General features: G+C 44.1%; 1 protein-coding gene across 1 annotated transcript in view; it reads left to right on the forward strand.

Moving 5' to 3' along the window:
* OTOG (otogelin) overlaps positions 1 to 24,944 on the forward strand; it is a 1,048,712-nt gene that overhangs the window by 668,422 nt on the left and 355,346 nt on the right. Inside the window, exons 34-35 of the mRNA XM_078682941.1 lie at positions 9,354 to 9,433; positions 10,079 to 14,250. Of these exons, the coding sequence (XP_078539067.1) occupies positions 9,354 to 9,433; positions 10,079 to 14,250 (4,252 nt within the window). The remainder of the gene's footprint in view (positions 1 to 9,353; positions 9,434 to 10,078; positions 14,251 to 24,944) is intronic.

Genomic DNA, 24,944 nt, shown 5'->3' on the forward strand with positions numbered 1-24,944 from the left:
AGTCCATAAAGAGGCTTGCCAACCTAAGAGGGCAGCTTAGGCTTCTACGTACCAACAAGGCAGAGCGCTCTCTGCTGGCGCTGAAGCAGAGATATTTTGAGGGAGGAGACAAGGTGGGATGCCTGCTCGGGGGGAGGTTGAGAGCACGTGCGGTTGTGGGCCCACATAGCTAATGTCCAGCTCCCGAATGGGAACAGGGCTGTCTCGGAGAGGGACAAACGTGAAGCTTTCACGGGCTACTACACCGCCCTATATCGGAGGGAGACCCCCCCCCGGCGGCCGCAATTGTGGCTGTCCTTGCTACTTACGAGGGAACACCACTGCCTCCAGGATGCACAGAGGAACTGGAGGACCCCATCTCCGAAGAGGAGGTATCGGAGGCAATCAGAGATCTCCCTTTGGGGAAAACGCCAGGGCCGGATGGCCTACCCCTGTCCTTTTATCGCACATTCCAGACTCAGCTTAAGCCTTACCTTCTGAGACTGTTCAAGTCTTTTACAGAAACTGAGGGACCATCCCCCGACATAGGTATGGCGGAGGTCGCGTTGATACCAAAGCCTGGGAAGGACCCCACGATGTGTTCATCTTATCGCCATATAGCGCTACTGAATACCGATCTTAAAATCTATACTAAAATCCTCGCCAAACGCCTTGATCCCCATATGCCGGGCTTGTGGACCCCGATCAGGCCGGCTTCATCCGTGACCAGCAGGGAGAGGATAATGTGCGCAAGCTCGAGCATCTTGTGGGGAAGGTGCACCACTGGAAAATCCCGGCCTGCCTTCTATCGCTCGATGCGTAGAAGGCCTTCGACCGGGTATACTGGACCTTCCTTAGAGCGATACTCCACAAATTTGGACTGGGCCCGAAGATGATTACAAGGATCATGGCCCCGTATATAAGGCCGCAGGCCAGAATTAGGGTCAATGGCCAACTAACGCCGCCACTACCTATTCATAGGGGCACAAGGCAGGGGTGCCCCCTCTCGCCCCTGCTGTTTGCCCTCGCCGTAGAGCCCCTTGCAGAGATGATACGCAGAGAGCCAGATATCCACGGCGTTATTCATGGTGGACGGGACAACAAGGTGGCACTTTTTGCTGATGACTTGATACTAACGCTTACACGTCCACGGGAGTCTCTCCCGGCCCTACACAGGGTGCTCTGCCTCCATGAGAGAGCCTCTGGTCTCAAGATTAACCACGACAAGTCCTGGGCCCTCAACCTCACCATCCCAGAAGAGGAGATGCCCTCTTTGAGAGACGCAGCACCCTATTAGTGGGCCGAGCTTCATATCCGATATCTGGGCCTTCTTCTGACTCCTTCCCTGGACGCATGGTCATCTGTAAACTGGTGCGAATGCCGAAAAGCGGTCCTAGAGGACCTGCGAAGGTGGAAGCCTCTAATGTTGTTGTGGTTGGGCAGGCTCAACGCCGTTAAGACGTCGATCCTTCCTAAAATCCTATACGTATTTCAATGTCTCCCCACCCCGATCCCGCTTCACTGTATACGGAGTCTGCAACTTGAACTCACGTCCTTCATATGGGGCGGAAAAGGATCCCGCTTTTCGCAGAAGATCCTCATGGCGCCGCGGGATAGGGGTAGTCTGGCTTACCCCAACCTAGTGCACTGTTACTGGGCCTCACACCTCCGCTTTGTGGTAGAGTGGGAACTCAGAGAGAGCGAGAAAGGATGGTTACATATGGACAGAGCAGTGACGGGGCGCACCATCTGGGATCTAGCGTGGTTAAACCGGACGGCCCGATCTAGAAGTGCTTACATGGCAGTGCCTACGAGGACGGTCTTAGACATATGGGACAGCGTAGCCGTATCCAAGGGGCTTACCACGTTTCCATCCCCGCATACCCCCATAGTGGGGAATCCACACTTCCCACCGGCTCATCAATCTCGAGCATTTGACAAATGGGCACGCGGAGATTGTCGGGTGATTTGTGACCTCTATGAACGGGGCACACTCAAAACTATTGATAAGTGTCGGGAGGAGTTACGGGTACCACCGGAGGCAATACTGCAATATGCGCAGTTGCGCCACTAGGTCTCTGAAGGGGAAATGTACCAGGCAGCCACACGCGATTTCACCCCTTTCGAGAAACTGGCACGCTCCCTTGGGAGATTAAAGGGGCTGATCTCACAGATCTACTATAGCCTGCAACACCCGTCGACTGTGCCTTCTCACCCATACCAACGCCAGTGGCAACTGGCGGTCGGCGCGGACTTCGAGCCCTCACAATGGGACAGGCTTTGGAGAGATATCCCCAAGATATATCGGAGCATCCCGCAAAGGGAAGACGCTTACAAACTCCTGACCCAATGGTACTACACGCCCCTACAGCTCCATAAGATGTTTCCCACGGTCTCCCCCTTGTGCTGGAGGTGTCAGTCTGCATCTGGGGATATTTTCCATGTTTGGTGGGCGTGCCAATCCTGGCTGTCTTTTGGAAGGAGGTGCTCAGTCACATTAGAGGGGTGCTGGGGTTCTCCCTACCTGAAGCCGTGAGCACAATACTACTTGGTATTAGACCGGCCACCCTCAAGGCACTTACCCGCAGTGATTGGATCCTGGTGCTCCAAATGCTGGGGGCAGCCAAGCAGCTTATAGCCCTATACTGGAAAAGACCCGAAGCCCCACCCATAGCAGCCTGGTTTGTGCGGCTTTGGCACTTTATAGAGATGGAACTTTTCACAGTGCGACTGCAAGCCCGAGACACGCGTTTTGGGGCGGTTTGGCAGCGCTTAGTGCGATACCTTTACTCAATAGAACACGCGAGCCACATGCCTACCAAGCTCAGAACCTTGCGCCTCTTCAATGATGCTGTCGCCCGCCCAGACCCCAGCAGACTGCTCCCTTAGGCATCCTCTATGACGCAGGAGCTATCTGGGGCGTCTTTCCCCTGCTGGTCCCCTCATGACGCATGCGCACTCTGTCTTCACTGTTCTCTCTCTATTTCTCACATCTCCTACTCTCCTTTCATTTTCTCCTCTTTTTCTCTGCTTCTAAACACTACCTGTGTTTACTGAACCCCGTTGGGCCGTTCTTGAGTGTTGGGCAAGTTGCCTGTTAGTCAAGTACCGATAGCTCTGCGAACTGGGTTATCTATACGCCTAATGGATGCAACAGTTTATGTCATGCCACGCAGCCGGCCCCGGTGGGGTTGGAGGCAAGACGCTGTGTAACTCTGCTTCTCTATATGAACCCTATGACCTAAATGCTGTTTCCTCTCGCGGCCGGCCCTGATTAGGGTTGTAGGCTTAACGCTGTGTCTATGTGACCCTGTTATGGGTGTTAACTTTTAAATAAAACAGACTTGGACAAAAACCTCCATGAGATTCCGTGACTTCCACCAATGGGCAGAAATATGCATTTAGCGCTTTTTGCACTGCAATTTAGCACCAGTAGCTCTAGCAGCGCTGAAAAATCAGATTGATCGGCACCGGGTGGTGAGCAAGAGCCCGCGTCTGTTTGAGTTGATTTTGCTGTTGTTCAAGTTAAAAATCTACTCAAGTTGCAGCAAATCTATTTGAGATGCAGCCCTCTGACCGTGACCGCTCGCAACCGCCCGCGTTAGACAATGGCGCTAGGTATCTTGCTTGCATTTCTGGAGCCTCTTGGGAATAAATCTGCCACATGGCAATTGGCGGAATTTGGACGGAACTCCGTGTTACAACAGTAATGTGTAGTCGCCAAATGCCACCAATTCAATGGGTAGGAATGAAGCATACCACCCACCCCTAAAAACTACATTCGTTACGCTGCACATCCATGCCCCGGTCAGGATTAAATAGGCGGGGCAGCCCTCCCAAAATGGTTTATTTTATTCCTCCCAAAGTGGTAAATTGCTTGTACTCTCTCCCGAAAACATGGTAGAATTGGCATATACCTGATAAAACTGAATTTACTTGTTGGTCCTTAGTAAACTGTACTACATGTGCAAAGGGCCTGTAAATTAAATGCTGCTAGCGGACCTGCAACACTACTTGTGCCACCCACTAAAGGTGCCTTTTAAAACATCTCAGGTCTGCCACTGCAGCATTTAGTGAAGTTTTACACTGCCATTTTGACCTGACTAAATACACTTTTGTCAGGCCTAAACTTTCCTTTTTTAATACTTGTAAGTCACCCTTAAGGTAGGCGTGAAAGTCTCATAGGGCAGGGTGCATTAGATTTAAAAAGTAGGACTTGTGTGCTTAGGTTTTACATGTCCTGGTAGTGAAAAACTACTACAGTTTCACTACTGCAAGGCATATCTTTCCATTGATTAACACTGGGTTATCTTATTACATTTCATAAGTGATACATTTTGAATGGGAACAGATAGAAATATGGCATTTATTCTTGAAATGCAAAAGTTACAAATCTTTTTAGAAGTAAAGTCAGATTTTACGTTTGAATTCTGCAGATGCCATTTTGAGAAAGTTTACATTGTCTTGTCCTAACCATTTGCGCCCTCTGCCAGTGTCCTGGGTCACATAACTGTAAATGGCTCTGCCGTTGGGCTTTGTGTATTCTTCCCAAACAGTAACACAAATGGGATTAGGTTTGGTTAGAATCGGCCATCCTACCAGGATGGCTGGAGGTGGAGCTGAGCCTTGCCCCACTTACACTTAAAAGGGCTTGCCTCCATAGAACACAAAGGAACCTGACACTAGTTCTTTGTCACCCCAGAGTTCTGGGAGACTTGAGAGGGGAACAGAAGAACTTTCCAGAACGAGATGTTGGGTACTATAGAAAAACCCCCACTTCAAAGGCAGGCGCCAGGTATAAATATTGGACCTCCTGAGCCACTCACAAGTACATTCCTGCACCTGTGGACATTACTGAAGAAGGGCTGTCTAACTCCCCAGAGGACTGCCATGCTGCTTGTGGACTGTCCTGCTCTCTCCAAAGGAAGACTGGACCTGCTCCCTTCATCCCAGGCTATCTGGTTGACTCCAAGGCTCAGTTGACTGACCACCTGTTTGAGCTACAGGGACACAACAAGCTCTGCTGGCCTCCCTGCAACTGCCCAGCAGGTTTGCTGCACTGGACCTGCCTGTACCTGTAACTGGACCTACCTGAGCCTTGCTGGACTGTGCGGAAGTGAGTTCCGGATCCCGAAGAGGGGCCTCCCCAGGTCCTAGACCGTTGGCTGACATCAAAGAGGACCCCTCCTTGCCCAACTGAACGTTTTGTCAAATCCAGTGCGAATCGACACAAAGCCCCAGAAAGCCCCACTGTGTTGCAGAAAGCTTCATTGGAACTGAAGCTGAGTAATGTAATGCCTCGCCACACACCAGAAAGCTTCATCGGAACCAACAACGAGCGACGCAAAGCCCTGAAAATTCTTGTTCCACAGCTGAAAGCTTCATCGGAAACAATGCCAAGTGATGAAAAGCCCCACAAAGCCTTGTCGCACAGCTAAAAGCTTCTTCTTAACCAATGCCAAGTGACGTGAAGCTTTGCAAAGCAATGCCATGCAGACCTCTACCAAGGACATAAGGTACAACTCCCAGCGGGCCAAACTAGGTCCTGTACCCAGTCTGCCCTCCAGCACGGTCAGGCTGAACTTGTGACGTTGTCCTGGTCCAGCGTGACCAGACAACCTCAATTTTCCGCCTTTAGGAGCTATTTCTACCTAAAACATTAAAATTGCCTATCTCCAGTTCTAATGATTGGATTTTAATTATTCTCGTATCATTGTATTCACATTTACACAATTTTTCTAAATTGGTTTGGAATTTTTCTTGTGTTCTGTTTTAAATTCATTACTGTTTGTGTGCTGAATAGATATGTTCACTTTGCCTATAAATTAAGCCTGAAAATTAATTTAAAGGAAATTATTATAGTTTAAGAGGCCTATTCATGGCAAAATGTGATGTAATTCATGTAAGCCTTCGGTTTGCATACTCGAAGGTTCCAAAGGACAAGGTAAGACTTCAGATGTACTGAAATACAAATCTGTGTCCCCATGCAAACACAGTTGCAAATTCTAGTTCAATTTGTCCCTATGATGAATCTCTAGATCCGACTGAGGCTGAAATCAAATTTTATACTTTTCAGTAATGTGTAGCACATTTAACCCAAAAGGAAGATAGAATATTTAAGTTCTAAATAATAAAGATTTATTAAAATATTTACAAAGTTGCAAACTCACATCATCATCATAATATCTTTATTCGGTCATTTGTAAAAAAAGCCATCAAACTACACAAGGAATAAAACATAAATATATCTACAATTAAAAATAGCATTAACCCATTGCGATCTCAAATACAAATGACATCTTGAATCATTTTAAGAATATAAAAGCATGTACCAACAATCTAATCATGCTAGGGGAGGGGCACAAAGCAGTCACCAAGCATATGAAACTAAACCATTGAGTCAGCTGTGGATGTGAGATACATATATATCATAAAAAAATAGGTAAAATAGGTTCAAAAAATGGTGTCGTACTTAGCAAAGACATTTTTACGAATCAACCAAAAAGATAACAGAAAACGACTAAGAGAAAACACAATTGGTCCAGAGCTGTCTGTTTTTAAAATTCTAAATGCAATCTGGTACTTCCTAATACTCATGTTAAGGCATATAGGTCTAATCCATCTCCTACGTACCTGTCTATACTTGGGACAAACGAACAAAATGTGTTCTTCGGTTTCAGCAGCTGCGCAGCATGCAGGGCAGGTTTCTATAGTTAGACCCTTCACCTCTTTCCCTGGAAATTGCAGCAACAGATTACCATACCTAAACCTGATATACAAGCTTTTAGCGTGTGAGGGAGAGATCAGGTCAAGGATCGGTTCAAATAGGGAGCAAGATTTTATGATTAGGAAGTTTGTAGTTAGCTGACCGCTAGTTGGGTTATTCATATAGTAATCCCCCACCACCTTCCAGTAAGTAGCTTTAAGAGACAAAATGTCACGACTGGTAGCCCTTTCTGGATGCTCCAATAAGCCCATTAGGTTCAATATCTTGCACCACTTAGCAATGTCTTTGAACCAGGGAAGTTGTTTAGCCCCGTTGAGCGCCAATACTTCCTGAAGAGAATTATGATATTCAGTAAGTTGGGGGGTAGTCCATAGACGCTACCAATAGGTTAAGGGTTTAAGGGCAGCCAGATCACCAATTCTTTTTAGCCCAAGATCACAAAAAAGTGGAATAATAAATAAAACGAATGTTGTTGCGCGCGCTGCATCGCATTTGGCGTTGCAGTGCGCGCAACGAAATTTGTTTTACTTATTTTTTACGTTACATACCTGTAATCATCCGTTCCCTATTTTAAACCCCCCGCCCCACGTCACGGCCCGATGGAACGCCCTACACAAGCCGGCACTGTTTTACACTGTCACACCCCAGAAAACAACATGAGAGTAGGGTTATGTATTTAAGACAAGGCTCTCTACAATCTGTACCACAAAGAAGTATTGCATGAATATGGATGCCTTTAAGGTGAATAGTGCAACCATTAGCCTACCTCTGAATCCACAAGTTACTGCCTCATTACTAATATATGTTGTCATTGGAAATATATTAAACTTCCCAAACCCAACCAAATCTCATTTACCCTGTTATTTTTGGCAATTTTCACAAGTGGCCTTGAGAATCCAGGCATCATAATAGACAAAGGACTCCTGTTGCTAGATGATAAATGTGCATAACTATTTGCCGTAACGGAATTATCATGCAATTTGGTTGTGAGTTTAGGGAATGAGGGGTAGTCACATTTTATTTTCCTCAGACAATCGAACCAAATAGCAAAGCAAACCATTTTTGTTTGTAGAAAATCTACTTCCTCCTATCACTGTGTCAAAACATACAAACAGCAGACATTATTCTTCAATACTCAATTGGCCCTTGCACTCTTACTGCACTGCAGGTGAGTGAGGACACCTCTTCCATAACTATTCTTATTAGCTATCAGAAGTTATTCGAAATGGAACTAACACCGGTCACTAATCTGATTAGTTGAAAGTGTGGCCAGGCAGATTGCGGAAATAAAAACAAGCTTGTTTGGCCACTCTATCAACCAATCAGAATATGTACCAATGTTAAGCCTGCCAGAATTACCAACACTGTCTACCTCAACCCATTTTGCAATTCAGAGAAGCCTGTTTTTGAGGCAGATTTTAGTAGGTTTTTTGTTGTTATGTTTTTTTACCGAATTTCGCTCTAGCCAACAGACTAGGGCCCCGATGTAGGTAAATCTAATATACCGATTCAGAAATACCGAATTTTATCGATTCGGTATTTATGAATCGCTAAATTAGATGTAGATAAAAAATCGATAATTTTTACCGATTCGGTAGGATTCGGTATTTACCGATTCGGTAAATACCGAATTGGTATTTGCCATTGATTCCTATGGGCCTTGAATCGGTAAAATTACCGAATTGACATGGGGAACAGGGTGTCACTTTGACACCCTGTTGCACCCCTGTTTCAGGCTTGTGTGCCATGTGACACACAGACATGCCCTTAGGGCATGTCTGTGTGCCACATGGCACAGGTGTACATGCACAGATGTGCATGTACACAGGGATTCGTTATTTACCATGTAATAGTATTACATGTTAAATACCGAATCCTAAAAGCCCTGTAGCACTGTTAACAGTGCTACCTACATTTGAAAATACATATTCGGTCATTTTACAGCCCGATAAAATTACCGAATCGGTAAAATTCACAAATTCGGTAAATTTACCGATTCTGTAATTTTACTGATTCGGTAAAATGAACGATTTGGTAAAATTACCGAATATGTATGTTTTAAACACCCCTACATGTCAATGTCCAAATACCGGTCGGAAACAGCTGAAAATCTGTATTTTCGGCCGTTTCCGTATTGCCCTACCTACATCTGGCCCTAGATGATTGTGGATTTTGCCAACTTTTTATCGTCCATACATCATTATGTGAATTTCAAAACATTTGGGCTGTAATGTGCCTGTCCACTTTTCACATATTGAATGGACATTGATGAAAATATACATTGGTGATGATGCATTTGATAGCAAAAATGTTTTAAACATGTTATGCTAGCCTTGTTTAGAGTGCTAATGTGCTCCCTTTTATTCAGAAAGTTCTTATATAACGCCAAGTAGTGGTACGGCTTTTTTATGGTCGATTTATGACTCCCAGCACCCTTTTTTGTGTTGTATAATGTATCTTACATTTGACATATTTGATATGTCTACGTAGGGTAAACGTAAAGCGATTGACGGTGCTGAAATAATGGCCGTTTGTTATCATTGACATAATTATTGTTATTATTTCTAGTCGCAGCATTGCTATTAGTATTAGTTGTAGTTATAGTATTTACCACATTTTTTAATGTTATATGTATAATCTGTTATAGGGTTGAAGGATGTATTCCTTTCTGTCGACTCAACATGGTACTGGATGAAGTGACTGGAAGATGTGTATATTTTGAAGACTGTAAGTTCTAAATCTTTTTCCTTTATGATATATTGTATGTAAATCAATAGACTGTGGGATGTTTCAGATTCTATATGACGGTTAATAAACCTCATTTTGATTTGTTTAGTGTTTTTTATAGAGAGCCTTATTAGACCAGGGTGTTTCATAGGCACATCAAAGAGTCTAAAAATGAATAGAAATCCAGTCCCAAAGAAGAGCATCCGAATGACAGGAATGAAGCCTACCTGCGGAAATATCCATGCTTTTATTTTCTTTCAGAAATCTAGCCTTCTCCAGACATCCTATGGAAAGGCTCTCTATAGTCAATTAACTACATTTACCTGCAAGCACTTCCCCAGTGTTCACATGAGGTTCTAGTAACCCATTTGGTCATCTCCTTGCTAACCTTTGTAAAGTTTAATTTAGTTAGAAACTTGGCATGTGCCACCTTTCCTGCCCCTCGCCAGATAATAGTATTCAGGTACCCTGGGCTAGTTGCAGGAGCTGCGCAGGTGCACTTCTCAACTTTGTCAAACTCACAGACATTATTGCACATACATGTTAAAGCTATGCTTTCAAAATGAGTTTCAATTTATTTTCGTAATACTGTGGTCTTGCATTTTTTTACCTTTTATTTCAGAATTGTCTTCTCTGTTTTTTTAGGTATTGAGCCAGCAGTATCCACCACACCATCATCGTCCACAGTGCCAACATCAACAGTTTCAAACACCACATCTCCCTCCTCCCATGCCTCAGTTATGGCTTTACCAAGTCCGAGTGCAGTGTCTAAGGTTGAATCCAAAGTGTTAACTACCACAGTGACAGTGGCACCTGTGTCACATAAAAGCTTGTCAACGCCTGCTCCAGCTTCAACATCTAGAACTGCACCTCTTCCCAGTTCACAAACAGTTTTGATAAGCAGCCCTTCTGTAACACAGATACCGTTGCCAGGATCTCCATTTCCTACCACGGTCCTCACAACAAACCTTACCACCGCAAAAACAACGATTGTAGTACAACCTGTGACTACTGAGACAGCACACTTAATGACTCAAGCCACCCTCCCCATACACCAGACAACACCCACTACTTTTATTCATACTACACTTGGAATCAGCACAGCAGCTGTAAAAGTAGTCACAGCAACAGGGACGACGAAACTAGTTACAACTTTAACACCACAAATAAAAATAGAGGATATAACCTCAACAACAGAACTGCTGAAAACAGCTTCAACAAGCGATTTAATTCAAGTGACGCCCACAGTGGCTACAACTGTAATGCAGGAGGTAGCTCCAGTGACAGAAACACTAATCACAACTACAGGAGAGGAAACTATTTCAACAATACAAGCACCACTCCTTACAACGACCCTGCAGCTGATTCCTCTAACAGAATTGCTAACTACTATAACAACAGGGTTTGTGTTACCAGAACAAAGCGCAGCTCTATCAAGTACAGCCAAAACATCCTTAATATTTACTGGAAAACAAACTGAAAGTAAAGCTTCAACAAAGGAATCAACTACACAGAAAAGTGTTCCTTTGTCAATGGGAACTGATTCTTACAGGGAACCTACAAATCGAAGCGAGATTGTTGAAGGCGAAACAATAACATCTGCAAGTGTAACTAACGCCAGCATAGCACTGCTTTCTCCACTGGCTACTGAAGCATTGGCTCCACAAAGCACTGAACAACAATCTCCCTCAGAAACAACAAAACCAGTGAATGCTTCAACGAAGAGCGAAATGTCCTTTGCTAGTGTTGCATATACGACAAAAACTTTAACATTATTAGAGGCAACTTCAACAGCAAAGCACACTATACCAACGGACCACATAGTGACCAGTAAATCATTGATTTCTCAAACCAAGAATGATTCCACTGAGGCAGTTCTGCAAACTGAAATAATCAAAAGTCCATCCATCAATGTAACTGGCCCAGGTGTAACATCCAAGAAAGAAGTAATTGGTTCTGCCACAACACAACCTCCCTCTCACTCCTCCTTGGAGACCACCATTTCCCCATTTTCTCTGTTAACAAGTGCAGTTCCAACAGAGAAAACACATGTTGTTTCTTCAGAGAAAATAGAAAAAGCAGCCTTAACGACTGCTGCTTCACATGTATCAGAAGGGAAAGAAGAACCATCAAAAACAACATCAGTTGCTGAACCTCTCCAAGCTACAAATGTGACGAAAGCAACATCGTCATATACTGAACTGTTAGTGTCATCAACAGGTGCCACAGTCCCACCCATTGCTACACGACTGCCATTATCAACATCTAAAGCAGAAGTTCCTTTAGAGATCTCAGGGAAACACACCATTATTACTTCAACAATATCACCTGCCCTACATACTTCAATTGAATTTCCAAAATCAACGCAAAAAAGCATAGTCACCACACAGGAAACAACTGCATCGCCTACAGGAGCCATATCTATCCCCACGCCTGTTATTACCTTTTTAACAAAGACACAAGAACCTTTGCATCCGTTCCTCACAACTAGCTCCCATGAAGAAAAGGTTTTCAATATTACTGAAATCACAATTGAGCCATTTACTTTGTCTCCTGTTGAACCTGAAACATCACAGAAACCTGCCACAAAAATCATTACATCATCATACAGTACATACCCAGATTTCACTATGTTTGCGTCTACACCAACAATTCCGCAAACTCTTGTAACTACAGCTCTTGTGCCCCAATTGTTACATACAACACATGTGGCACCAACTGCAGCTACAACACTGGTGCTTGACACATCTGGAACATCAGTTAAAACTTCTATAATAGTACACCCACCATTTCATTTGGTAACATCTTCGTTCCCCGAAGAAACAGCTTTGGATTTATTGAGTACAACTACCCTACGAGGTACAGTGGAACAGAAAACATTACAAGCGGTAACTACATCTTTCTCATCTATAACTGTCTCAGACGTTAGAGGAACCACAGCAAAACCCACCAGTGAGCTGATCAGACCATTAGAAACTATCACAGAATCACCACAAGAAAAGTCATCAACTCTGGCCATTTCTTTTCCTTCTCATTCTACAAAGTCTTCCACCACAGAGTCAATACTATTAAAACCTACAACCACATCACCCATACTAACATCACCTAAAGTACTAACTACACAGGAAATACCAACAGCGTTGACCACCAGGAAACATATAGACAGTACTGCAGCAGTTATTCATACAGTTGCAAAGCAGGAATTTAAAAACTTGACTGGAATAATCAAACCAACTCCTCCTACACTACGGGAATCATCTTCCACGGTTGATGATACTTTTATCAGTGTTACATCGGCTATGACTTCAATTCAGGTTTCTTTAGCAGCTCAGACTGTACAACAAACAACACTAACTACTGCTACAACGTTCTCACCTAAAGTGGTAACAGTTAGTTCAACAGCAACTGTAACCCCAAGCAAAATAAGTTCAGCAGCATACCAAACAACAGCATACACCACTCCCACTGCATATTATTCAACCGATGCTTTGAGAAGAACTCAGGCTACAAGTAAATTTAGCCCCCTGTATCAAAATGTGACTACCACTTTGCCAACAACAGTATATGTATCCACTCCTCCTGCTACTCCACCAACTCCAGAACCCCCTAGTTTGATAGAAACCACTATCCCATTAATAAGTAATGTTTCTGATCTTTCAACTTTGGAATCTCCAATAACAGCCACAATAACTGAAGCAACACAGGCTTTAAGTAAAGTTCCACCTTTGGAAACAACTACTGTTCCAAAAGGCGAACCATCTGACTTGACCTTTAGTAGCAGCACAAGTCCTTCAGTTGCAGCACAAACTAAAGCCTTGTTAAGTACAAGTGCTATGAAACAAGAGACATCTTCCCTTTCTACAGCACACATTACAGACCGGATTGAGTCCTCCACACACCAGTCATTTGTTACAGAGGTACAAGAACCAGTTCTAACCTCAGCTGCTTTAAAGAAAACAACTCCATCGATACTTACTTCGGGAACATCGGAGATAACTATACAAATAGGATTACAAACCACTAGTGTCCATTTGCTCCCAGTAGGAGCAGACACTACAGTTGGCACAGATGTGACTGAAAAGGTTTATGTTACCACAGGGCTGGCACCTCTTTCAACAAAAGTTCATATCCCAGGAACAATTACTACTCACCCACCTGCTACTGCTCATACATTACCTTTACAGGAGTTGTCAACTGCAATCACTACATTAGGATCCACTCCTTCATCCATTCAGACAGTGAGCACATCAGCTAAAACAACAAGTACGTCCTTCACATCTTTGAAATTGTCAACTACACCAGAAAAATTCACACCGCCATCAGATACAACAGGAGTTCTCTCTTCAAAGACAACACATCGAGAAGGCCCAGTTTCAAAGAAAATAGAGAAAGTTCTTTCAACGACAGAATTTGCAAATGTCAGCCTATATGTTTCAAAAATAGAGGAGACCTTTACCTCACCCTATTCCACCAAACCAAGCATAATTTCAACCAAACATGGCGCCCCGAGTTTTTCCACCCCCTATTTCTCTGGAACTGAAGGCATGTCAATAAGAACACCAGCACCTGTTACTACTGGTCTGCCACCTCTAGTAGAAACACGGTCTGTAACTTTATATCCTGTGCTTTCAACTTTGTCAAATTTCACGGCTGACACCAAAATAGGAGCGCCTTCCTCTCTGCCATTCTCTACCAAGCCTGAAGTTGCACTTACTACAGAACTTTTAAGTGAGGCAACAGCTGAACTAACACCGGAAGGTGCTGCAGTCTCAGTTTTAGTTCCAACTAGAGAAACCGCAACTCTGCAGAGTTGTGTGGTAAGTAAAATTGCAATAACGTTGCACATTGGTCAGAAATTGAGCTAACCTGCTTGTTACATTTTAAATGTACTTATTATTGTAGTCACAGCTCAGAATGTGACAGTGTTGGAAAAGGGCACTGATACTTTTTAATCCATTGTCTATGCTTATGCCCTTCAATTTCGACTAAATCAGAATTGTGAATCTTGGAACATCCTTATCTTTTACTTTGCAGAATATAAAAATTATGCTTCACATGTTCATCTGCCATACCATATCTACTCGGCTGCCAAAGTCTGGTTCAACATCATAAGGCCATTTTATGAACTTAATGTAGAAGAACTGGCTTTGAAATGTGCAAAATGTTTTACACATTTTGTACACCCTATATACTACAGCCTCTCGCAATAACGTACCTACTTACTAGATATGGAAACAGGATTGTGATTGACGGTGTGTTTGTGATGCAGAAGATTCTGGCTTATTTTCACTAGAATGCCTGTGAAACGTTTTATCTTGTACGGAAAATTGATATTAAATAGCAATCTGGTATTTTCTGATGATCATCTACCAGCCATCTGTGTTCTATCATGATCACATATACATGCATAGTGATTAAAGTGCACAGATTTCACAAATTCTATCAGTAGCTCCAGCCTATGTCAAGTCAAGGGTTACTGGTGTGTAATGCAATGTTAGTTCTGTTTGTAAAACACATACACCAAGACACAGAAACACACGCAAACACCTACACTTACACATAAGTTTAGGCCTCACGGCTATAGCGTGGTTAGCTGAAGGCAGCTACCGGCAGCTCACTTCTGGTGCCCTATTGGGAAGAACGGAAGGATAACATTTCTTACCTGAATTAGAGGTGGATGTTTAGCCCTGATTTCAGAACACCCTAATTTAAATGCCAAAACAGAAAATGTCTCTTTCTGGCTTTCCGAAGTTGTCTAAATATTTGTGAGAGCAGTTGAAAACTCATCTTCAACGTGCACCTCTTCTACCCCCACATGTTTTTTTGCAAGATCTTAAAGGTACCTAACCCCTCTCCTGGGTACAGCATTCTGTTGCCTTCTAGCTCAGTTTTGCTGTATAATTTCCTGAACAAAGTAATCAACCAGTAGGGAGGAGGAATCGAGATCCATTCAGTTCCCCATTACTATAAGCAGTTAATCAGAAAGGAGAATGGACACTTGTAACTTCATGACCATTGGTTATAATGGATCACCCTCATAAACCCTGTGATGTTAAATGCGGTGTATATCTGTTATCCGCCCCACGTAAATGTAAATGTAAATGTAGGCATATTTATAAAGCGCACTGATACTACAGAGTGTCCTGGCGCTGTACTCATACCGCTAGGGAACCCTTCCTGGTTTTTCCCCATGAAATGTCCACTCCTGGACATCCCCAGGGTGCAACCAGGCAACCCTAGCGCTGTTGGGGGCCGTTGTGGAGACTAAGCAAGCTATTGCCCAGAGTTGCAGCGTGGGACCCATGCTTAGAGTATGCACCGAGGCGAGAAATCAGGTCCGAGGAATTTAGCCCAAGATCCGCCGAGACCAACCGAGGCCAGCCGAGGCAGGAATTGAACCCTGGTCCCGGGCCAGACCTCTGCATCAGGGTCTGCCGCTCTAACCATTGAGCCACACTTCTCCACGTGCAGCGTTATGGCATAGTCATCGGGTGTTCAATAACGTGCTATATGCCAGCCTCATCCTGAGGCAACTTCTGGTCTGGGTAGCAGTGTCTCGGGAATAAAGGACACCCCCAGAGGGAAGGTGAAAGAGGGCAAGAAAATTTTGTGAAAGAAAATTACCCCTTAAAAAACAGGACCTCTCCGAAGGAAGCTTTAATGTAAAAAGGAGAGGTGAAGTTGTTAAAATAAATTCGATATGGTGGTAAATCAAGTTACTGGATCACCTTATATCTCATAAACGGTCAACATGTTTCTGCTCTTTCTGGCACAGCCGGGTCTGTAGAGCATTCGTCAGGACATACAAGACAACAGGTAAGTACTTACACCATTTGTGTAGTTTTCATAAAAGTGTGAATTTTCTACACTTGATTGAATTTATACTTTTGATTCCTAAAGTAGGGAAATAAAAAGACAAGTATTCATTCTATTTTGAGAGGTTTTGCAATATAGCACTCTAAACATTCTCTGGATTCAGAGAGTTAAATAAATAAACGTGCGTCTCATTCTAAGCACTATGGACAAGTAGAAGGGAGGAATAGGGAGGGGGTAAATGGATCCTAGCTGGGAACACTAGGGGCTAAATTGCGAAATGATGTATAAAACATTGTTACTTTTGTGACTGAAACAAACAGTTGTGGGCACAAGGGTTAGTTGGTTATTCCTCGTAGGTTTGATCACTCATGTATCTTTAGAATAACATTGAGAGTAAATGTTCTCTTCCTATGTGAACATATAGACTATAAGATGTTCGTGACAAAATTCGGCCTTTGGTATAAGCCGTCTTATTATATCATAGTTCTTATCGGACAAATGGGTGAACATACTCAACCCTCCAGTAATAATAAAGCCAGCAAAATCATTATATGGGGCTGGTATTGTGACGAAAAGAGTGGTTAGCGCTTGAATGTTCTCTCTCGGCATCCTTCGGAACCCATAAACGACAGAATTGATATCAAGTTTTTCGCATTCGCTGATTAATAGATTAATTAGTAAACGATACTATACAGCCAATGGTACGTTAATCCTCTCATGACAGACAAAAAGTGTATTTACTGAGGATGCTATGTCAGTTACTGTTTTTGGAAATGCGACTCGCTGTTTTTTATGGTCTTAAAAAAGGAGGAAGAATTACCTTCGTTCAGGGAATCGCAATCGTCAACAGGGTGCGAGGGTATTCATAACCCGAGCTGTAGTAAAATAAACATAGATGGGAAAAAAACGTGAATAACGGGTACTCGATATCTTACTCATAGGTTGTCTAGTAGCGTCTCTCTATGCCGCCATTCTTACCCGCGTGCTGGAGCGGTCTCCACGTCCTGTGCTGGCTCTGCCCCTGGATAGTAATTTATGCCTAGTAGTAGAAGTACACGTCCCCACGCCTTTGCTCGAGACGGTGGGAACATATATTCGTAAGTGTCTTTCTGAATTTTTCCCCTAGTTTTTTGTAATGAGTTTAAGGAGGTAGTAAGTAAAAACAATATATAACAGTGTAAATGCACTGGTTTTGAGGCCCACAGCAAGGACTGCTAAGAAGAGAAGTATATTTGGACATTTCTAAATTTATCACTTAAAAGGGACCGCATATTTGTAATTGGTACAAATGCATGACCTTCACCAGATCAATGAACCTTGCAGTGTCTAGTTTGAAAGATACCATTGTTTTAACTGAAGAAACCAAGTGTGGAAAGACAAGATATTGAAAATGAAAATATGACAATCTTCAGTTAGTTGTAGCATTCATGAACCTTGCCTTCAATCAAGTTACCACAGCATTTTGGTATATTCAGCATTTGGAAATGATCATCAAGTGGAGGTAGAGAAAACCAAGTAGGAACCCTAAAAAGGACAGAGCAAAATTGCAAAGTAGAAGACACATGCTACTGTTCGGTTAGAAGGATTGCAGCAGCCTGTCATCTATATAAGGTTTTCAGAAGTGTTGGAGAAGATGGCTCTTGAAATAACACATCGTTGACATGTCTGACAAAAGCCGTACAATGACAAGCAGTATCACTTACCCTCTTGAGATCATCCAGAATACATAGCAGCCCATATTCTTTTTGTCCAATAGATGATATCCATGACTTCTTTACAATGCAAAGGGTTTCTGCTTTCTACAGGGTAAACATATTTTTTAGGAACATAAGATATTTTGACGGCATGTAGATTAATTCTAGTTGACAATGACAGGGTATGCCTTTTAAGTACCAGATGTGGAAAAAAAAGATTCCTATATTTGAAATTACTTCTGCATTTCTAGGCCTGCGAAGGAAGAGGAGGTGAACGTGGGTCAATAGATCTAGAGAGTAATCATTGACTTACTCAATTAATTAAATGATATCTGATTTCATAAATAATTTAGCCCCAGATTTAGTAAGCTGTTCTGTCGCCTTTGGATCACCAAATATGGCACTGGGCAGTGCAAATACATATTTGGGATTTACACAGCTATGCAAGACTTGACTAGCCTCAGTTCCCTCCTGTCCTCGTCCCATTCATTACTAATGGAGATATAAATATCATGCAGAGACAGAAAAAAAAACACAAGAAATATTGGAACCTCTACTCACCCCCTTCTGAGGGGAGTACTTGAGGCGTACTTCCCTAGCATTCCTTCTGTTCTTTTTTCTGCTGACAGAATGTGTTGAGGAATGCGAGAGGCTTCTACAAATGCTGTGGGCCGTCATCACAGCTGGTCGATGGTGTTGACGGCGGACGGTGTGCACCTTTCCCTGGCTGGCAGGGGGACGTGTTTGTGGGAAGTCAGAGTTGTTCTGAGAGCCGAACTTCTGGGTCCCAACATGGCTCAATGGTGCGTATCTCCCTAGCTGCTGGGCTGGCATGGAGAGAAGCGTCCAGGCCTGCGAGCAGACTGAGGCTCAGGAAATGCGAGCTGGTGAGTGCTTTCTGGGTGGCCAGGTGTCCTTTTGGGGCATGTTGGTTGGCACAGGTGTGTCAGGGGATAAGTGCGCGCCTGTGTATCCTTTTGTTGGCGTCTTCCGGATTGGAGGTGGATGCTGGCAACTACCGGTGCTGCCACATGGTGATTTCTTTTGCTGGCTTTTCTAGGGTTTGGTCCATTTCAATAGCTATATTCTACATGCAGAGCAAACACAAGGAGATGATGGACGGAGGGGAAACATCCTTTACAACGCAACTTTTACCACGCAGTGCCTTTACAACGCAACTTTTACAACGCAAACCATTACAACGCATTGCGCTGGGGGGCGCTCTAGGATTGGGAATAGGTTTAATTTACTATCCAACACCTACCCTACTATCCACGGGGACTGGAGTTGGAATAGTAAATTAAACTAATCACTATCCAGCGCCCCAAAGCACTATGTGTTGTAAAGCATGCGTTGTAAAAACAGCGTTGTAAAGGCATGCGTGGTAAAAGCATGCGTTGTAATGTCATACATCCTGGACGGAGCGCTGAAACTTTCAGACACTCACCCAAGTCACAGATCTGATTTGAATACATCATCGTTCTTTAGCTCACTTCGCCACCCCAGTTCAGATACAGCTATATGCAAATCAGTCTTGACCCTGTGCCTCATGGGTATAGTCCAGCCTGAACTGCCAAGCCATGTCTCCCTGGACCAGAAACAGGCATCCTGTGACCGGTTTCGGGCTAACAGCCCTCATCAGCCAGGCTAGCTTGAATCCAGTGGCAAAGGGAGCAAGGGATCCATGTCTGGGCATACCCTGCCAACTTAGGGCAAACAAAGCAAACACAAGGAGATGATGGACGGAGCGCTAAAACTTTTCAGACATTCACCCCCAGTCACAGATTTGGGTTGCATCCATCATCGTTCTTCAGCTCACTTTCCATAGGTTATGGTGTAGGCCTTTTAGCGTGGGTTCCTCTCACGCCTGTCCCGGGTTGCTCGTTTCGTACAAGGCTGGGATGTCTGGGTTCCTGGTGATGTGCCAGTCAGGGTGGTTCCTGTGGTCCTGGGGCACAATGTCGGGCGTTGGCAGCAGATTCTTTATTTCTTTCTTCTTCCTGTGTATGCCACCATATGTTTGTGTGCCCTTCCTGGAGCGCTTATTATTTTCATGGCCTGGCCGCTGCACTGTTCCGAGGCCCTTTGCTACTTCAGGGGTGAGGCGTTTGGCTTTTTCAACGACCCCCGTGATGGAAGAAACAGCATGCCTACTGGTGTGTTGTTGCATCCATCTTAGGTTGGCTAGGATGGTCTCTTTCCCCTGACCTCGCTCTGGCTGCGGTTGGTCGGTAAGGGGTATGCTGGGAATAGTGTTTGTTAGTGGTTGCCTGTGTGTCATGGTCGTCTCTTTCGAACACTTGAGGGGTGTTTTCCCTGGAGTCTTCCATTTAGCATCTGGTCCCGGTGTGCCCTGGGGGTATATTACCCTTTCTTCATTTTGTTTGTGGGCAAGATCTCCTAGGGGCTCCTGTTTTGTCAGTTGTTCCCCTTGCTCCCATGTATTTTCAGCTCAGCGCTGCTCTGGCCTTGGTCTGCTGTGGTTTTGTGTTTTTCCCTCAGTCCGGTTCTGATTGTTTAGGGCCTTGTGGGCGTGTTCAACCCTGGGGCTGCCTTTATGACTGGTTCTGGTGTTAGGATCTGTAGACTGCCTCGACTTTCGGTAGACTGATGATTGCGTTTCACTGGACCATTTTCCAATGGTTTTGTTCCTCTGCCCATTATGGTTTCAGTGCCCTGCGTTCTGGGTTTGGATGCTACTCCTCGGGCTGCTTGTGTCTTTGGGCTCTGCTGTCCTTCTGGTATGGCTGTGGTGGTGTACTTTGGGTGTGGCGTTGATTAGGGTCCACGCTTCCCCGTTCTTGGTCTCCTGATCCTGTGTTTTCCAGCTGTCGTCTTGGATCTGAGCTGGTGGGCGATGCAGGTTCATCTTTTCTTTGGAATTCCTTTGCGACTCATTTTCGCATGTGGTCCTTTTCGAAAGAGGGGAGGGCATCTGCGGTTTTCTGGTGATCGATGATGTTCTATATCAGGGATTCCCCCCTACTCAGACTTTCCTCTCATACTCTGAGTTGGTCTTTTCTCAGGAGTGTTGACTGTGGGGCCCTTCCTGGGCTTTTTTTGCTTCCTGCCTTGTTGCGCAGGTTCCTCTGGTGGCCTGTTTCTGGCAGGAGGTAGTCTGGAGGGTATCTACTTTGCCCATTCATTGACCTGTCCTATGGTACCTCCTGTCTTCATCCCATTCATTACAAATGGAGAATACCCAAGTCAGGAACTCGGTATTCATAGAGAGCAAAAACATAAAAGGATACAACACCAAACAGCAGCACCTAAAGGCGATGTATCAACACAGGTCCAAACCACAACGCAGGGACGCACAGCAAGCAACCCCCAAACCAAATAAACCAGGGAATCAGCCACCTAAAAGGGCACCCAACTAAAGTAGCCCAAGAAGCAGCCATGTCCCAAACAAGGCCCCCAGCACCCCCGACGGAGGAGGAGCCCCAGACATAGAAAAAGCAAGGCAAACCCATTAGTGATCCACGACCAATTGACACAAAAGAAGACATCACCCCCTCCCCCAGGAGGCAGCATGAACAGAAAAAAAAACACCAAGAGCCATGCCGCCTGAAAGAAGACAGGCGGACCAAAAGAAGACCCAGCAAAGTCCACCCCATATCCAACAAAGACCCCAGAAATGCCCCAGTAGCAGCCACCAAAGTAGGTCGAAACCCACCCAGGGCAAGGATTGGAGAAGACCCCAGTGGAATATAGGAAGATGCATAACAGTGGAAAAACAACCATAGTATTCACGAATCATCGGAAAACTCAAATCATCAGGCTGAAGGGAGGGCCGCCAAAACAAAGTACAACAAGACAAAAGAAAACACCCCCCGAAGCCCGCCAACACAACCAGAGCCCCCAACACCACCGACCAGTCCCAGGAAAGGAAACTGAGGCAACAGCAAGAGGCAGACAGGAGAAATACTCACAGCAACCTTGCCCCCCCCCAGCCTGCCACCTCAGCCAAGGACCGCCATGGGGATCCAGGTGTCAGGACTACAAACCTCTGGGCCCACAAATGAGATAACACCAGCAGGCCACAAAACTGTCCCACAGAATAGCAAGACAGCTAGCCAGGATGTTTTCAGGGGGAAACACTGAAGAAGCTCCTGCCAAAGCCAAACCTATGACACTCAAAGGACAGTAGAGGGGGGAACCAAGAGACAGAGGGAAGGCCACTGCTAAATGCTGAGAAAGCCCTGAGCACCTCAACCTCCGCCCCTCAAATGAGAGAGGAAACCTCAGACAGAAATTAAAGAACGACCGTAGAGGAGACGGGAGCCAAAACAACTAGGGCACCTGGACTAGCATGAGCTCAAGACCCTGATGCCAAGAGCGATGGGGCTAACCAGGACCACCAGCACCAGTGGCACCCGAGAGCCCCCCAGTAGACAAATCAGGAACCTAGGAAAGAGAGCCAAAGGAGGAAAGGCACACAATTGTATAAAGGGATGAGTGTATTTTGTCACATTTTGAGCAGTAGATCTGTATGCTTATGGGAACATACTGAGATGTTGTTGTCAATGACAGAACTGATTTTGAATAATAATGTATATTTCTTTAAAGATGAATGTTACAGAAAATTGCAGGGGACTGCAATGGGTTCCAGATTCGCTCATACCATAAGAGAACCTCTTATTGGGGTGGATGGAGGAGGAGCAGATATGGGACCACTTGGAGTGGACTGGAATGAACACATCTTGTATTGGGGAGATTCAAAGATGAATGCTTTAATCTCTGGAAAGGAAGTGCAGAACAACTTTAGGGTTTTTGTTTTTATATGAACGACAATGATTCAAATATACAATTTACTTACATTATAGTGAAGAGAAAATAATCTGTTTAGATGTGGAACTTTACATCAAATAATATCTGATCAAATATATAGCTGCCAACCACCACCCAATGGTTACACGTAATGCATATTTGGGATCCTAAATTGCATAAGAATTAATGCAAGCTGTATTCGAATATGGTGGTCTGTATGCGAACTCCAGTTTGAAACTAAGATTGTTGAGAATCTATACTGAGAAGAAAAGTCCATGACAAGAATGTTTGAATGGGCATGCAATTGGGTAGCCATGACTTCTCTGTAAATTCAGAGGTTTTTTACACACAATGCTGACTCATGTGCGCTTAGGTGAGCAAAAAAGCTAGACAGAGACATTATGTTTGTGTGCCCCACATTCACAAGACTGCTCTGGAATATATCATTTTTCTGTAAACCTCAAGCCATCGCATATGGGTGGATGGGTCCCAGTGGGGGCCAAGTGCTGCTACTTTTGCTGTAATGTTTTGATGTTGTTTAGCTGCCAGCACAGTAGTCCCTCCTGCCACCTGAAACTAGACGGGAAGTGTGTGAGAATCAGAGGTTGTAGAGTTGCCTTGGTGCTAGCTCCATCAAGTCTTAAAGTACTTGTGGTGAGCAGGGTAAGTTAAGTGTACAGATGTGGGTGTGTGGGGTGAGGAGTGAGTGTGGCAGGACAAAAGATGGCAAAGGAGAACACAGTGGTGCATATTAGTTCTTCTCTGTCTCATCCCTCCCCATCTCTCTTTCACCTGCAAATACCCGGTGGCCCTAGCCTGTTCATCATCACTCATAACAAGCCTGCCCTAAAAAATACCCCTGAAAAGGACCAAGGGGAAACAATAACTTGGGCCTATAAAGTGGGAGGTGGTCATTCCTCCTTCAAAGTAGTTGGCTCTATCACTTGTAAACACCCATGTAAATCAATGATCCTTGTTCAGTTTCAGACTACTGTTACAAACTACCACATGAAGAAACCACTTGATCCACATTGCACAATCTAACAAAAGCCCAAACCATGATATCTAGATATTCTAGATATCCTTTTAATCAAAATATGCTTTCATCTTCTGTTTGTTTACCCAAGTCTTTCTCATGAGTCTCTGTCTCATCTTTCTTGCTATTGGTCCATTGAGATAACTTGGTGTTCATTGCTCTCCCGAACAGCCATGTCACGGGACTTTCACCTCTGGTCAATTAGGTGTTGATCAATATGCACACGTGGTGGAATTCTACACAGTTTTCAAATCAAGCTTCTCAAGATTGGCACGCTGGACTGCTCTATTTAGCGCCCTCATAAAATGCTCAACAAGTTTGTTGGCCTGTGGCTACATAGGAGTGCTTTTTCGATGCTTTTCATCCAAATGTTCCAAGAAATCTTTAAACTCTCAACTGTTTAAATGTGGGCCATTGTAATACTTCACTATGGCCAGGACACCCAGGTTGCAAAGATACCATCTAGTCTCGCACTTGAGTAGTAAATGAAGGATCTTCAATTAATCGAATATGTGAATTTTCATATTAGGTAAAAATATATAGCTCAGTCAGTCACAATATTGACTATAGCAGAAACAGGTCAATATTTGAGAAATCTTATTGTCAGCCCATTACAAAATCAAAATTATAACATACAAATAAATATGTATAACCAGGATAGTAAAAAACTGACATTCATTTATTTAATGATTCTATCATTCCTTTTTCCCCCCATTTTTATCCAGTTTTATCAATTTATGTAGATATTTTCATAATTTGTAATATTATTTTTATCATAAACACAAAACCAGTTGTAAAGAACAGTACAACCAAAACTTAGACAAAAAGATGGAGGCACAACGGTACATAAGACTACGCGCGTTTCGGTGTTATCGCCTTCATCAGGTCACCGTCTTAATGCACTGAAAACTCGATTTCTACAATTCAAAGACTTGATCCGTTTATCTTGAGTGCATACCTTCAGGTATGCACAGCACATCTGATGTTTTGGTAAGGTCTACAGGATTTGCTGTCATCACCCGTAATTTCACGGGTGGATACCTCACATCACCTGGCAACAGCTCAGGACATGAGGCCCGCTCCATCGGACGTTTCTTAGGCATTTGGCAGCACTTGTACTTTAGCAGGATCCGGTGTCTTAACCCCATCGGAAAAGATACAGCCAAAGAATTTTAGCTTTGCATTATGGAACTTA

The sequence above is a fragment of the Lissotriton helveticus genome, chromosome 3_1 (assembly GCF_964261635.1).
Source record: "Lissotriton helveticus chromosome 3_1, aLisHel1.1, whole genome shotgun sequence".
Taxonomy (NCBI): Eukaryota; Metazoa; Chordata; class Amphibia; order Caudata; family Salamandridae; genus Lissotriton; species Lissotriton helveticus.